General features: G+C 38.5%; 1 protein-coding gene across 50 annotated transcripts in view; it reads left to right on the top strand.

Moving 5' to 3' along the window:
* The window catches only part of CSGALNACT2 (chondroitin sulfate N-acetylgalactosaminyltransferase 2), a 30,674-nt gene extending 21,852 nt beyond the window's left edge, over positions 1 to 8,822 (top strand). For all 50 annotated transcript variants that reach the window (XM_035542608.2, XM_035542504.2, XM_035542793.2 and 47 more), the window contains 6 exons: positions 1,268 to 1,484; positions 1,999 to 2,100; positions 3,728 to 3,906; positions 5,461 to 5,555; positions 6,956 to 7,037; positions 8,168 to 8,822. In XM_035542608.2, coding sequence (XP_035398501.1) covers positions 1,268 to 1,484; positions 1,999 to 2,100; positions 3,728 to 3,906; positions 5,461 to 5,555; positions 6,956 to 7,037; positions 8,168 to 8,460 — 968 coding nt within the window. In that variant the 3' untranslated portion in view covers positions 8,461 to 8,822. The remainder of the gene's footprint in view (positions 1 to 1,267; positions 1,485 to 1,998; positions 2,101 to 3,727; positions 3,907 to 5,460; positions 5,556 to 6,955; positions 7,038 to 8,167) is intronic.
* Positions 8,823 to 13,187: the final 4,365 nt, after the last annotated feature.

Here is a 13,187-nt window from a genome sequence, read left to right as displayed (position 1 = left end):
TAAAGATAAGCTATTGGCAACTCTGCTTTTTAAATACTTCACTTACCAGTCATAGGGTACTTATCTTTACGTAGCTATTGGATGCTAGAAAAAGGTATATAATGTACAGTACTGAATTTTAACATATGCAGGAATAGTGGTATAATGCATTTGCTGCATATCATGTGAGAACGTGATGTGAGAATACTGGTGCTTCAGCTGCTTCATAGCCAGGAGGCTGTTTTCAGGCTACATTGCTCGACTACCAGGCATAAAGGATTGGAGTGAAGTAAGACTGAGGGATTTGTGACCTATCTGCTTCTAACAGTCAACACTGGATTTCCTTGTTCGTTAAACCACCCTTTTTGGTACTTCCAATTAATATTGACTTGAAGCTGTCATACTTTTGTTCTGCGTTAAGATGTGCATATTTTATATAGCTCAGTTCCACAAGGAATAAATACGGATTTGTGTGTCTTAAAGGAGTTTTTACAAACTCTGTTTAAAGAGTGAAAAACATTTAATTTGTAAGGTTAGAAAAGTTAGATTCAGTTACCATTTACTTTCAGTTGCAGCACCAACTTCTGCTACAGCCTATTTCCCACAGTCCCTCTAGCACAGTAAGGGGCATTTCCTGTGAATTCTGCCAGTGTCCATGTACACCTGCAAGAAGGCATCTTACAAAGAGCTGAAGGGGAATTGTCTAATGGAAAGCTGAAGGGGTCTGACAAATCACTATTGAATAGGGAGTTTGTTATAAGACTGGGTGAATACAGAACAAGGGCAGCAGGAGGGGGAATTGGTGGATGAAACTGGATTCCGTTTGTGGAGGGAAACGGGTAGAATAACATAGAGGAAGGTTTAGGGAAAGCTTTTAGGCAACTGAGAGGGAGGTAAAGGGAGCATAAGGTATAGAGGGAAGAAGTTGGGGTAAGATGGTGTACATGCTGTGTGCAATTCTGGGCCCCATGGTAGAAGAAGGATATGAAAATTTTAGGATGTTTCTGAAGGAGGGCTCTGAGAAATTGATAAAGTGCCATAAAGCCCAATGTGACCTCTAAGAAACAGAGGGACCCAGAGATTACTTAAGTGTTTTTCAGATCTGTTTTACGAAGCTAGGAGGGTGAGCATGATATTTTTTGCTTGTATTAGGAAAAAGCAGAAACTTGCTCTCAAATGCTCTCAAAAGTTCTATTTTTCACTTCAGAGTTCTCAGGAAAAAGTGTTTCTGAAATACAACTGCTGGCATCTTTGACTTTATAAATTACTTGTGTGACTTATTCTTCAGGTTACTATCGTACAGAAAGAGATAAGGGGACGCAGTATGAGCTGTTTTATAAGAAGATGGATGGCATGGAATACAGACATGTCACGTTGTTCCGACCTTTTGGACCCCTCATGAAAGTGAAGAGTGAAACGGTTGATATTTCTAGATCAATCATAAACATTATTGTACCTCTTGCTGGAAGAACTGAGGCATTTGCACAATTTATGCAAAACTTTAGGTAGGTGCATGAGATAATATAGTGAGTTATGTTGGTGACTTAGTATTTTGATTTGTTTTCAGAATGAATTGCTGTTCTGATGGACTTGTGACAAAACTAATTACAGTGTTTTGTGCAGCTGCCTTGGGATGTTTGTCATTTCAACCAATTGTCTGGAGATGTTCCTTCTAAAAGGAACTGAGAGATTCTCAAACACCATCCCTTTTAGAGTGAATGCCAGGGCAACTGTGAGTCTGGACCCAGATGATGTTGAAAACTTTCTATTTACATGAGCTTTTGAGCTTCTGTTTACAAAATAAGGTGTGTGATGGAGACACATAGTATTGGAGCCTTCTGGTTCAAACAGAAAGATGTGAAAAGTGGGGAAATTTTCTCAGATTTCCTTGGAAGCTGGTGGAAGTCTGACCAGAATACTTAGATCTGCTAATACTTCTTCTAAACACAATAGCTTTAAAGTACCTGAAGCTTCTGTTATGTTGCAAGTAATAATATCAGCTTATGTTTGTGTTTATAGGGATGTGTGTATTCATCAGGATAAGCGTATCCACCTCACAGTGGTATATTTTGGACAAGATGGCTTATCAGAAGTGAAAAACATCCTGGAGTCTGTAGCTAGGTAAGTGTGTTGATATGCTGTTAGTCAATACAAATAATATTGATTGACTTTTAAAATTTTATTTAAAAAAAATTTGAAACAATAAAAAGAAGAATCTTACAGTCAGTTACAGGCTAAAAGGAAAAGTAAGCCTTATACAGTTTTTTTGGTTGGCATTTTACAGCTGAAGTTGCAAAAGTCTCCTGAAAACTACTCTAAATCATTTTAGAGGCCAAAAAAGATTAACAGTAGTTGTTTGGAGGTTTCAGTTTGACAATCCAAAAAAAAACTTACAGGGGTGAACTTTGCCATGAGTATTCAATCATGCTAATAATCTGATAAGAATTGAAGTTCTTCTGAACTGGGATCTATGTGCTGATAGTTGTTTTACTAGAGAATTGATTTTATTTAATGATAAGGAAGAGAAGTGATTGGCTTCCATAGCCAAGGAAGGCTGGTGGGCTGCTGAGTCTGTTAAAGGAGTTTAAGCTTTGCCCTCTGTCCTCTAGGTAATACATAGTGAGTCCAGCACTTGCCCTCTGCTGTAAAAATAACTTGAAACCAAGTGTTTTTTATGACTGTCACAGCAAGTAGCATTACAGCAGCTTTGGTATAAAACTCTCAAATGTTGCTTTTTTGCCTCCAGGAACAGGTTTGCCCAACTAAACAACAGATACCTCACAATTAAACAACAGCTCACCTTTGGGTCAGGCAATAGTGTCTTTAAGTCTCTAAGGAGTTCATGCTCCGCCTGAGCCCTTGTTCTTAACCCTGTGAGCCCATGACATTGGTTAGCCAGGAGTGGGCATGGACAGATATGCTGCTGGCTTAAAATTTCGTGGTTGGTAGATCTGGCATGCATGGAAATCTTCTGGGAAGCAAGGAATGCTTTTGTCTTACTCCCGTAAAGCCTCTGTGACACACAACTTGCTGATTGCTGCCTTCTGTTCCTGGGGTACTTTCTGCCACCTGTTGTGCTCCCTGTGAGACTTGTTCTCATAACATCTAGTCAGGCTTAGAGCAGCAAACTCACTGGGTCTTTATCTGAATCTTCTTAGTGGTGCTACTGTTAGATATATTCATTCCATTCTCTTTGAGAATTGTCCTCTGTAATGTCTCTGAATGAGACACTTTGCCTGAAGGTATTCCTCAGGTGTATTTCCAACCTTCCTTGGCTACTCTTCCTTTCTTCTACAGTGAGTACATCCATGTGTACTACTGGTGTGAAACAGTGAAGAAAAGCCAATTGACTGGATTATGGTGGCATAAATATACAGCTGACCTTTTGCCATGTGAGTTTGGTGTTCAGGCTTCATGTGCCATCTTCTCAGACTTGATAAAGGCTTCAGAGGAGCAGACAGCTATTGCCTGGTGATTTTAATATCAGTTGCCAGAAGGCCTTTTTGATCTGTTTAAATGATTAATTGTGAAGTTATGGAATAAGACTGAGGTTAACCTCTTTGCAATGTCTAAACTCCGGTACTTGAAATAGACAAAGTGGAACTGATATTTTTTCTCATCCTGATGATATAATGGGATGTTAAAAAGCTTCCGGAGCGACACTACTGTAAAATGCTGAAGGAGTATAAATAGTCCCTTCCACTCCACACACGGATTTATTTTGGGTTTGGCTCTGTTTTTCTTCTAGAGAAACTAACTTCCACAATTACACACTCGTCTCTTTAAATGAGGAATTTAACCGTGGCCGGGGACTTGACATGGGTGCCAGAGCCTGGGAAAAGGGCGAGGTCCTGATGTTCTTCTGTGATGTTGATGTTTATTTCACAGCTGAGTTCCTCAACAGTTGTCGCTTAAATGCTGAGCCTGGTATGTTCCTTTAAAGCTGCTGAAATTGAGTCTTATCTTCTTGTTTGGCTTAAATTGATCTGAGTTGTGTATACAGAAGACTAATCTCAATGGTGGAGTTGATTAATCCCATACACGTAGGAAAATGAAATTCTATGTGTGGAAATGAGAACACTATTTTGACTGAGAAATAACTTTTACCCTAGTGTAACTTGTTTTAAGAACCTGTATTTTTGCACAATAAGTACAGTTTTCACATTCTCTTAACTTCTGGAAGTCTAAAAGAAAGCTGTACAGCTTAATTGTTTTAACAAACCATGTAAACTTGCGTAACAAAACTCAGTGCAGCACTTTTTACAGAAGGTGACTTTTGTTGTAACAAAATCTCTAACAAACAAGTTCGTTTTGTGTGTTCTCATACTTGCGATTGCATGGCCAAGATGCATCACAGGAATGGTTTTCAGTAGAGCTAAACAGTGTGCTCTTCACAGAGACGGAGCTAGGGTTCTATATTTACTTGCCAAGCTCAGAGTTCTTCTGACCATTTTACTCAAGCTCATGAAACTTACTTGTACAAGATTGTGTAACAGTGGATAAAGCTTTCTTTAGTTAACAAGCATGCTAGTGAAGGCCTTCTTTTGTCAAACATTTGTTTTATTCTTTAATGCTTACTCTTACTCCAGATTTGTTGCAGCCAGGAAACTTTTTTTCTCCAAATGCCAAAACAGATTCTCCAAATTCAAATTAGTTCATTTGGAATTCATAGATATTTTTCTTCACATAATAAACAGACGAGACTGCTATAAGGCAGATATTTTGGTTCTGTTTATTTCTTTTATTTCTGTCTCTGTGCTTCATGAAGTGAGTTGCGTATGTAATTGGAAAAACTTTGGGAGAGGAGTGTTCTGTGAGCTTGTACAAGGAAGAGTTTGAGAGACTGCTTAGCAGTTCATGCTGACAACTTGTCTCCTTTGCTTCAAGTGAGATCTGAAAACACTTGACACGTTCAAATTTATACACAAATCAAGATACTGAGTATTCTCATGGGCTATCGCTGATACCTTTGCACTACTGGCACAGCAAGAACATTATCAAGCTTCTGGAACAGGCATAGAACTGGTGTCACAGCATAATGAGGATATTCAAGATGCTTAATGCTCTTGCTGGGCATCCTGGATGTACATGCCTTTCTGTGCATGTGGAAAGAGGCAAGGTAGTAAAACTCAAGCTGTGCGAGTGGTTACTTGGACTTGAGTATTTTTTTGCTTTTCTGCTTAACATTGTTGCAGGGATTTTTCACTGTCTTCTAATGTCATGTCAATATATACAAATATAATGTGGATATATATAAAACATATGTTTAAGAATGTTTGTGTATGTATTCCCTCTGCCCTTGTAGCTTCTGGCCCACAAGATGCCATGGGTTACCTGAATGGAAAATCCTAGTGGTTAGACACTTTATTTGTTTTCATTAGATGGCTAATAACTATTATTTCACTTAGACTAGTTTCTAGTTTCCCCTTTCCTTCAGAAAGGATGCCTGCAGTGAGTAACAACTTCCTTTTTGACTTCTAGGGAAAAAGGTTTTTTATCCTGTGGTATTCAGCCTCTATAATCCTGCCATTGTCTATGCCAACCAAGATATACCACCCCCTGTAGAACAACAGTTGGTAAGTAGTGTGACTTATTCAGAATAGAATTAGTTGTGCTCTCTATTAAAAGAGAATTAATTGTAACTTAATAGTCTTATGTGGGATATCTTATAACTTTTGGCAGTGTATATGTAAACACTCTTCTCCATTATAGGCAAAGCATTTTGGAAGACAAACTTAAACAGTACCAAATTCATTCTTAAATAAGCCTGGAGTTCTTCTTAAATTTAAAAAATGTGCAACTAAACAAATGAAGTTGGTAGTTCTTAATCAGTTCTTAATCTATTGCTTAATTCCAAATTCTGGGTTGGAAAGCCAGTATTTTAGGAGGATGGGGAATAACATGGCAGCAACTCTGATCCTGTGCTCCATCAAACAGAATAAGTGAAAGGAGAAAACTATGAACACTAAGCTTCTCTAAATGTAGACTTCTTTGCTAACTACCTAAATGGTGGTTCAAGAAGTGTGCTGTGTAACTCAAGATAGGAAAAGATGTCTGGCTTTTTTTCAGACTGAGTATGCAGCTGTACTCTGCAAATTATTTTCCTTTGCTATCCAAATCTATGAAATTGGGTGCTATATCATTAATTTTATCTTGTTTTTTTTAATGAAAAACACTACTTCTAGGGGAACTTTTAGGCAAAATAAAAACAAAATTCAAACATTCGAGAGAACGTGTTTAAGGATAACCTGGAAGTGCTGTATTTCTGAGTCTTTGTTGGAATGGCCACACTGAATATCCAGCAGTACGCTCTTTAAAGAGGTTGTGTAAGTGAAATTGGGGTTTAGCAGCTGGGACTGTTGAAGTATGTAAGTTTGAAGGAGCAAAAGCAAAAAGCAACGCAGTCACTGAATGTAATTCTCCCTCCCTTCACTGCAAGTTCTTTGCTAGAATGCTGTAGGAGGGATGCTTTTGCATATGGCCTCAGGTAGTCACAGCTGAGAGGAGTGAACTATTTGTCTGAAGGCCATGCTATTTGCTTATTTGAATCCAACAGTTCTATGATTGACTTAATGAAGCGTACTTTCCTTACTGTATCAGAATAAGGAGAGGCAAACGTACCATTAGAAACTGGGTAGGAAGTGGATTACCAAGAACAGATGACTTCGCAATAAACTATCAAAAATGCAATGATTGGTCTGAGTAGATGACATAGAAAACAGATGTGGTGTTGCTGAAAGGTAAAAGTGCAAACTGCAAAAGGAGTAAGTACTTGAAGCCCAATAGAAAAGGGCAAAGTGAGCAAGTAATTAGGAAGGCCACATGTGCAATATGTCAAAGCAATACTGGAAACATTATATGCTGTATCCCGCATTGAGCAAATGATCAGAAGAGTTTAGGGTTCTACTAAACCAAGTGCAATGTATGTCCTTGGGTGTATCTTGCATTTCAAAAAGCTATTGTTTTAAAATTGTAGGTACACAAAAAGGATTCTGGTTTCTGGAGGGATTTTGGCTTTGGGATGACTTGTCAATACCGGACAGACTTCCTGACTGTTGGTAAGACGAAACTATACCATAAAAATTGTGGGGAGGTCTTCAAAAGATGTTTCCTGTGTTCCCTGTTTTCTTATCTAACTACAGGGAAGTAATGTTTTAATTTTTATTTTTCCCAAGTCCAACTGGCTGATTACCAAGTTGGACCAATGAATGAAAACACGTTTTTGATGTTCCACCTGATGAGCATTTGTTAAAAGCTTCAATATTTTTTAGTGTTAACAAAGCTTACTCTTTCATATTTCATATTGACTGCGTGGAGCAAATGAACAGTTTAAGAAGCATGTTCCTCAAGTAAACAGCTAGCAGAAAAAAACCATTAAAATCCTTTCTTTCAAATAAGCTTGAAAGTTTAATATAGTTGTTCCAAGGTTTTACAAATATGCTTTGGCACCCTCTTGTGGCATGCTATTAAAAATAACAACTTGATGTACTTAAAGTTGGAAGACTCTCTTGAAGATGATGTGCCAGAAGATATGATATAGTTCATGTGCTATATGATGATTTGAATGCAGGCTGATTTCCAATAGCAGGCATACTGCCTGGCATGTGTATGCTATATGCTAAATGAAGACCTCATAATTCTAGAGTTTTGAATCTATACCCCAATCTGAACTGATACTCACTATGGTCCTGGAAAGGCAAGAGAGACCTTAAAATGGTGCAATAGATTACTTTTCTTAATCAAGCTTTTTGAGTTATGACCTATGGAGTAATTGCTGATGCTTTTAGAGAGGGCTTTTCATATGGTACATGACTGCCTCATTTTCCAGCTGCTAAAATCCATTATGATTGCTAAAAACACAAAAGCATACCCAGTGTGGTTTGCCTACAGTTTCTTGCAGCTGTCACATGGGGTGTCATGCATAATGTGATTTGGATGCCCTCTTGTAAGAGACTCTCTGAAGCCAGCAGTGCATGATCTATGTCCTGGACAGCTTCCACTGTAAAAGTTGTGGAATGCTTGAAGCTCCTCTCCCTCAATTTGGCATGCTTTGGCATGCAGTAGTTTAATTTAATTGCTCCATAATTTCTGGTATGGCATAGAAGATTGTCTAATATGAGGAGTGTTGCTCCTTTTTACCTTGGATCTAGCTTGTATGCTAACATGTTTTCTGATACTGTTTTTATAGGGGGTTTTGACTTGGAAGTGAAAGGCTGGGGTGGTGAGGACGTTCACCTTTACAGAAAGTACTTGCATGGTGACCTTATTGTGATCAGGACACCAGTCCCTGGTCTGTTTCACCTCTGGCACGAGAAACATTGTGCAGATGAACTCACTCCAGAGCAGTATCGCATGTGTATCCAGTCCAAAGCCATGAATGAAGCCTCTCACTCGCACCTTGGGATGCTGGTCTTCAGGGAGGAGATTGAGACTCACCTCCGTAAACAGGCTTACAGGACTAACAGCGAAGCCGTGGGTTAAATGGAGCCCTGTGACAGGGTGAAACTGATGACTTCATGTTCACAATGAACCAGCATCATTTTACAGCCTTAATTCAGCTCAAAAATGCAGTGCCTCTTTTTCAGTGAGGAAGAGTTTAGGGTGTTTTGGTTCTGGTATTTGTTTTCTGAGTAACTCTTTGACTGATATGCTATTACCTACATATCTTGCAAGTTGAAGCACCTCAAATAAGAAATTGGAAAGTATATGTAGTTCAAGGAAAGTGTCTTCAGTGTCGATTGGAGAGATCAGTGGAACGTACAACTCAACTCTTCTCCACATGGTACATTTTGATTCTTAAATTTATATTATTTTAAGAATTAAATTAAATCTTGTGCTGAGTATTTTCAGTCTGTACGGCTCACTGCACTGTGATGTTAGAAGGCTATTATACTTACACTCCATTGTGGAAATGAGGTGTGAAAAAGAATCTTGCTGTAAAAGATGTACAGGATATGCTAATTGGTACGCTGTCTGTTCAGGCTGACTTCACAGCAATAGCTTGATGCTGCATTTGCTGTATTAACAGACGTGCACATTGTTGAATACAAAGAAATTGATGCGAAAGAGCGGGGGAATGATAATGTTAAGTGGAATTTTAGAGTGTTTAATATAATTTCACACTGCAAAAGACACCACCGCCTTATCTTGGTGATGGATCAAAGAAGGTGGGAATGTTACAGTTGGGCATTTCTGGATGTAGTCTTTTCCCACAGTACATACCACATCATAGAATCTCTTCTATGAACTGAGCTATGCTATTAAACTTTTTTTAAGGATTTTTGGCCCCACTCCTTATTCAGAGGCCCTGCTTGTGCATCTCAGCCTTTAAGCTGAGGAACCATCATGTAATTGCCATCTAAATTTATTAGAGACCCATTTGCTGTTATGCCAGTGTTGTCCCTTTCTTTCCTTCTGTCATTTTCCTGACGTGTTTTTGGAAGCAAGTCACATACTCTTAGCTGTTTCACAGACTGGAAGAGCAAGTGCTGTTACAGTCTTTTGTCACAGGATACTTTCTGTTCTACTGATTTATCCCAGTAGCCTTATTCTTCACTTTTTCAGTTTTTCTGTTTTTGGGGAGGAGGGAGTGGAAGGGGTCAAGCATGTGTGAACAGAATTATGCTGCAGTCTCATGAGTGTCTTGTACAATGGCACTACTACTTTCCTACTCCCCTTTTGGGTGTTCTGGGATGCATAAGCAGTTTAAATGCAGGCAGGTCACTTTTCTCCATGTTGTCTTATGCTACCATATGGCATGCCTCATTTTTAATACATTTGTTTTTAAAATTAATGCTGAGAATGCTAATTCAGTGGTTATACCATTTGCATGGTCTCCACAGAATTTAGAAACTAGGCCAAAACCCTTCTCAAACCTTTTCAAACCAGATAATTAAGTTTTGTTAATGAATTCAGTTTACTTCAAGAATTCTAAAGGCAATTAAAAATTTAAATGGTTGATTTTTCTGAATAGCAGATATGCTGTGCAAATAGTTCCAGGCACTGATGCTTTTATATGTACATAAAATTTGCCTTTATGTAACTTATTGTGGAGAACAGTTTCCTGTATTGTACTTAGAGTGAAGAGAATGTATTGCAAGACTTCTTGCAACTGATTCTCTGTATAATAAATGGAATATCTGCATTTTAGAAATCGTTTTAAGCTGTTTCTTTGAAATAAATGTTTATAATATTTTACCAGGTAGATGACACACCAGATTCAAGTAATAGTATTTGCAGTGAGAAGTTCAACCAGCACACTTCTGCAGCTCAAGTGAGCATCTACCCTGACCAGATATAAAACTTACATATATACCAGATGTTTTATTGTAAGATACCTTGGTGGTGGGTACTTACAAAATAACATACCAGTGAGAAAAAGAGTAAGTACGTAGGCATGCTGAGTTTTAGTAAGATTTAAGTAGGAACTTCTACTGAAACTCCAACCCTTAACACTTAGCTACTGCTGTTCTGGCTCTGCTGGTGCAAGAATAAGCATCAAATGCCTCTCACTTCACACACTGGCATGACTGCTGGGATTGTATGAACATGTTTCATGCTGCTGCAGCTCAGCTTTTATCACTCAACCAATTTAGTTCCCATGTTTTGCACACAGCAGACTGCTGATAGCCAGATCTCTTATCTTCTATTTCCGGTGGTTGTGCTTATCATAAGTGGCTGAAATGAGGAAGGAGAAAAATTTTACCTCCCTGCATCTGTGCAATTCAAACTGGTCTGATATAGATGCTGGAAGGCAATCAATAGGAACTACTCTTGAACTTTTTTTCTGTTCATCACCCCAGAATGTGGAAGTGAAGGCATTGAAGTTAAGTGAAGTCAGAACTACTAGAATTTGTTCATGTCAGGGTTGGGTATAGACACAAGCAGTCCAAATAATGATTTGAGGACTTGTGAACTTCTTGGAGCCCTTGCAGGCCTGGCCCTTTCTCTTCTCTCTTCTGCACAATTAGTTCTGCTCTCTGCAGTAACTGCTTGTGTGAGAACATGTGCTATGGCATATCAGCTCATTAAGAGTGTGTTTGTGCTGTGTTATGAAATGCAGAGAGACTAGTGTGGGCTCTGTGCTATGTTAAGTCATTGCAAGGTACTTGCTCTACAATGGTAATAACAAGGATATGGAATCTCCTCAGATACATTTTGTTGCTAAATAGTGGATACAGTACACACATCCAACAACTCGTCTGCCCTTCTGCAAGATGATTTTACTGCTCGCAATCTGTAGAACATTTACAGCAGGAAAATGCTCAATTCTAATAGCTTTAATAGTGTTTTATGGTGTTTTTACAGTTTGTGGGGTAGCTTATTAACAATGGTGACAGCGGAAATTAAATCAGTTACTTAAATTAAAAGCTGTTATGATTTAAAGTTTGTACTTCCAGGGAATTACTACTAATCATGTATACCTCATGTTCACTAATGATTTATCACTTAATTTTTCTCATTAATGGAATTAGATTATAAATAACTGCCTTAAACTTGCAGCTTTTAATTTAACCTTAAAATAGGCCTTTTTCTTTTTTTTGTTCTGCAGCATTTTGAATGTTGCTATTGAACTTACCAATGTTTTTAAGTAGTTAGCTTAAACAATGTTATACTTTAGATAATGATTGTTCCTCAGTGAATTAATGAGCATTTTTCAAAATGACCTTCACTGAATGGCCTTCACTGAATGGAGTTGATTGATGAATATTGCACAGATGGATTGTTTTGTCTATCTTAACAACGATTCTCCAGAAGAGGACAAGATATCCCTAGTAATCCCAAAATAAAAAGAGAAAAGGTTGAGACCTGTGGACTGCAGAGAGAATGATTCTGTTCAGTGTGTTGCTTCAAAAGTTACTTAAAGTTGTACAGTTATGTCAGATCACCATCTACCTGCTGCTTTCCTGGATCTGTTCTGCTTTTAGTCATTCTTTGGGTCTTTCTCCATTTCCACAGAAGCCTGTTGACTACACATTCTCTAGAAGTGCTTCACTTCTTCCTCTGCCTTAGTCTTAGGGAAATGAATGAGCGAAGCCCCTTTCAGGGCTCAGATTTTGAAGTTGTTACCACTGCGTTATCCCAAGCTAACAAATTGACTATCTTCTATCTGGCTATGGATATTAGTGATGCTTCAGTTATGCTCCTGAGCAGTTAACATAATGCTATGTCACTGACCAATAGTAGGCGTAAAAATGTACAACTCTGGAGCACAAATAGCTTTCCCCAACTCCTTAGCGTACCTGAAACAAATTGTATGTGCTGTGTAAATAATACCATGTCCTGAAAAATTGGATAACTTATTTTTTCACCACTTTGCCTTGCATTGTGTTGTCCTCTGTTTTTCATCACAGTAGTGTACTTGCTGCCTTCCTTTTTAGCCCAGTCTCTCTTTTTCTTTGATATGGATTTTCTCATTTCTTAAAACACTGTGCCACGAAGCCTTCAGCCTTTTATAAGCTCCAGTATTGGCTTTTGAGCAACACAGGAGCCACTGGGAGTTGGAGCTAACTGAGCTGCTGGGAGGAAGAGCAGTGATGAGTGGCAAGGAAAGTCTGGATCCTGTAAGCAGGACAGGAGCAGCAAGGGTGCACAGGAATTGCTTTCTGCCATTTACTGGCTTTGAAATCTGTCTTAAAACCTTTTCTTATTTCTGATTTGTCATAGTATTTCATGTTGAAATACAGTAAGATATATTATGACAACATGTGGTTCAAAGCAAAGATCAGTAATTTAAGAGTTAATGCTCAAAGTTTGATTGCACATGACTGGTTTTGTTCTGTAATGAAACTAGAAATAGTAGGATATTCCTTCATTATGAAGTGATCTTAAGTATTATTTCATTTATCTGAGTACACTGAACTTCAGGCTGCATTCTGCAGTCACCAGGCTGTGATATGAGTGCATGTGTTTGCATTCGGCTGTGCAGATGAGACAGATTTGCTCTTTCCCACTAAAACATGCAACTCTTCTTTGAAGGTGTTTCTTAACCTCATCCAAGAAGGGGAGGAAATTAGTCATGTTTCGAACATGAAATCTCCGCATGTTGCTTTAGGCATACATCTGGCTACATGGCTGGAAAATGTTAGCTAAGTGTCTAGTCTCAACCTCTTAACTCCTGCCATGGGACTGAAGAGATAACATTACAGTGTGCTTCACAGTCCCATTTTGCACCCTAGGGGTTCAGCAGCTCTGAATCCTGGCAGAGA

The sequence above is a fragment of the Cygnus atratus genome, chromosome 7 (genome assembly GCF_013377495.2).
Source record: "Cygnus atratus isolate AKBS03 ecotype Queensland, Australia chromosome 7, CAtr_DNAZoo_HiC_assembly, whole genome shotgun sequence".
NCBI lineage: Eukaryota > Metazoa > Chordata > Aves > Anseriformes > Anatidae > Cygnus > Cygnus atratus.
This window is presented reverse-complemented; position numbering and strand designations above follow the sequence as displayed.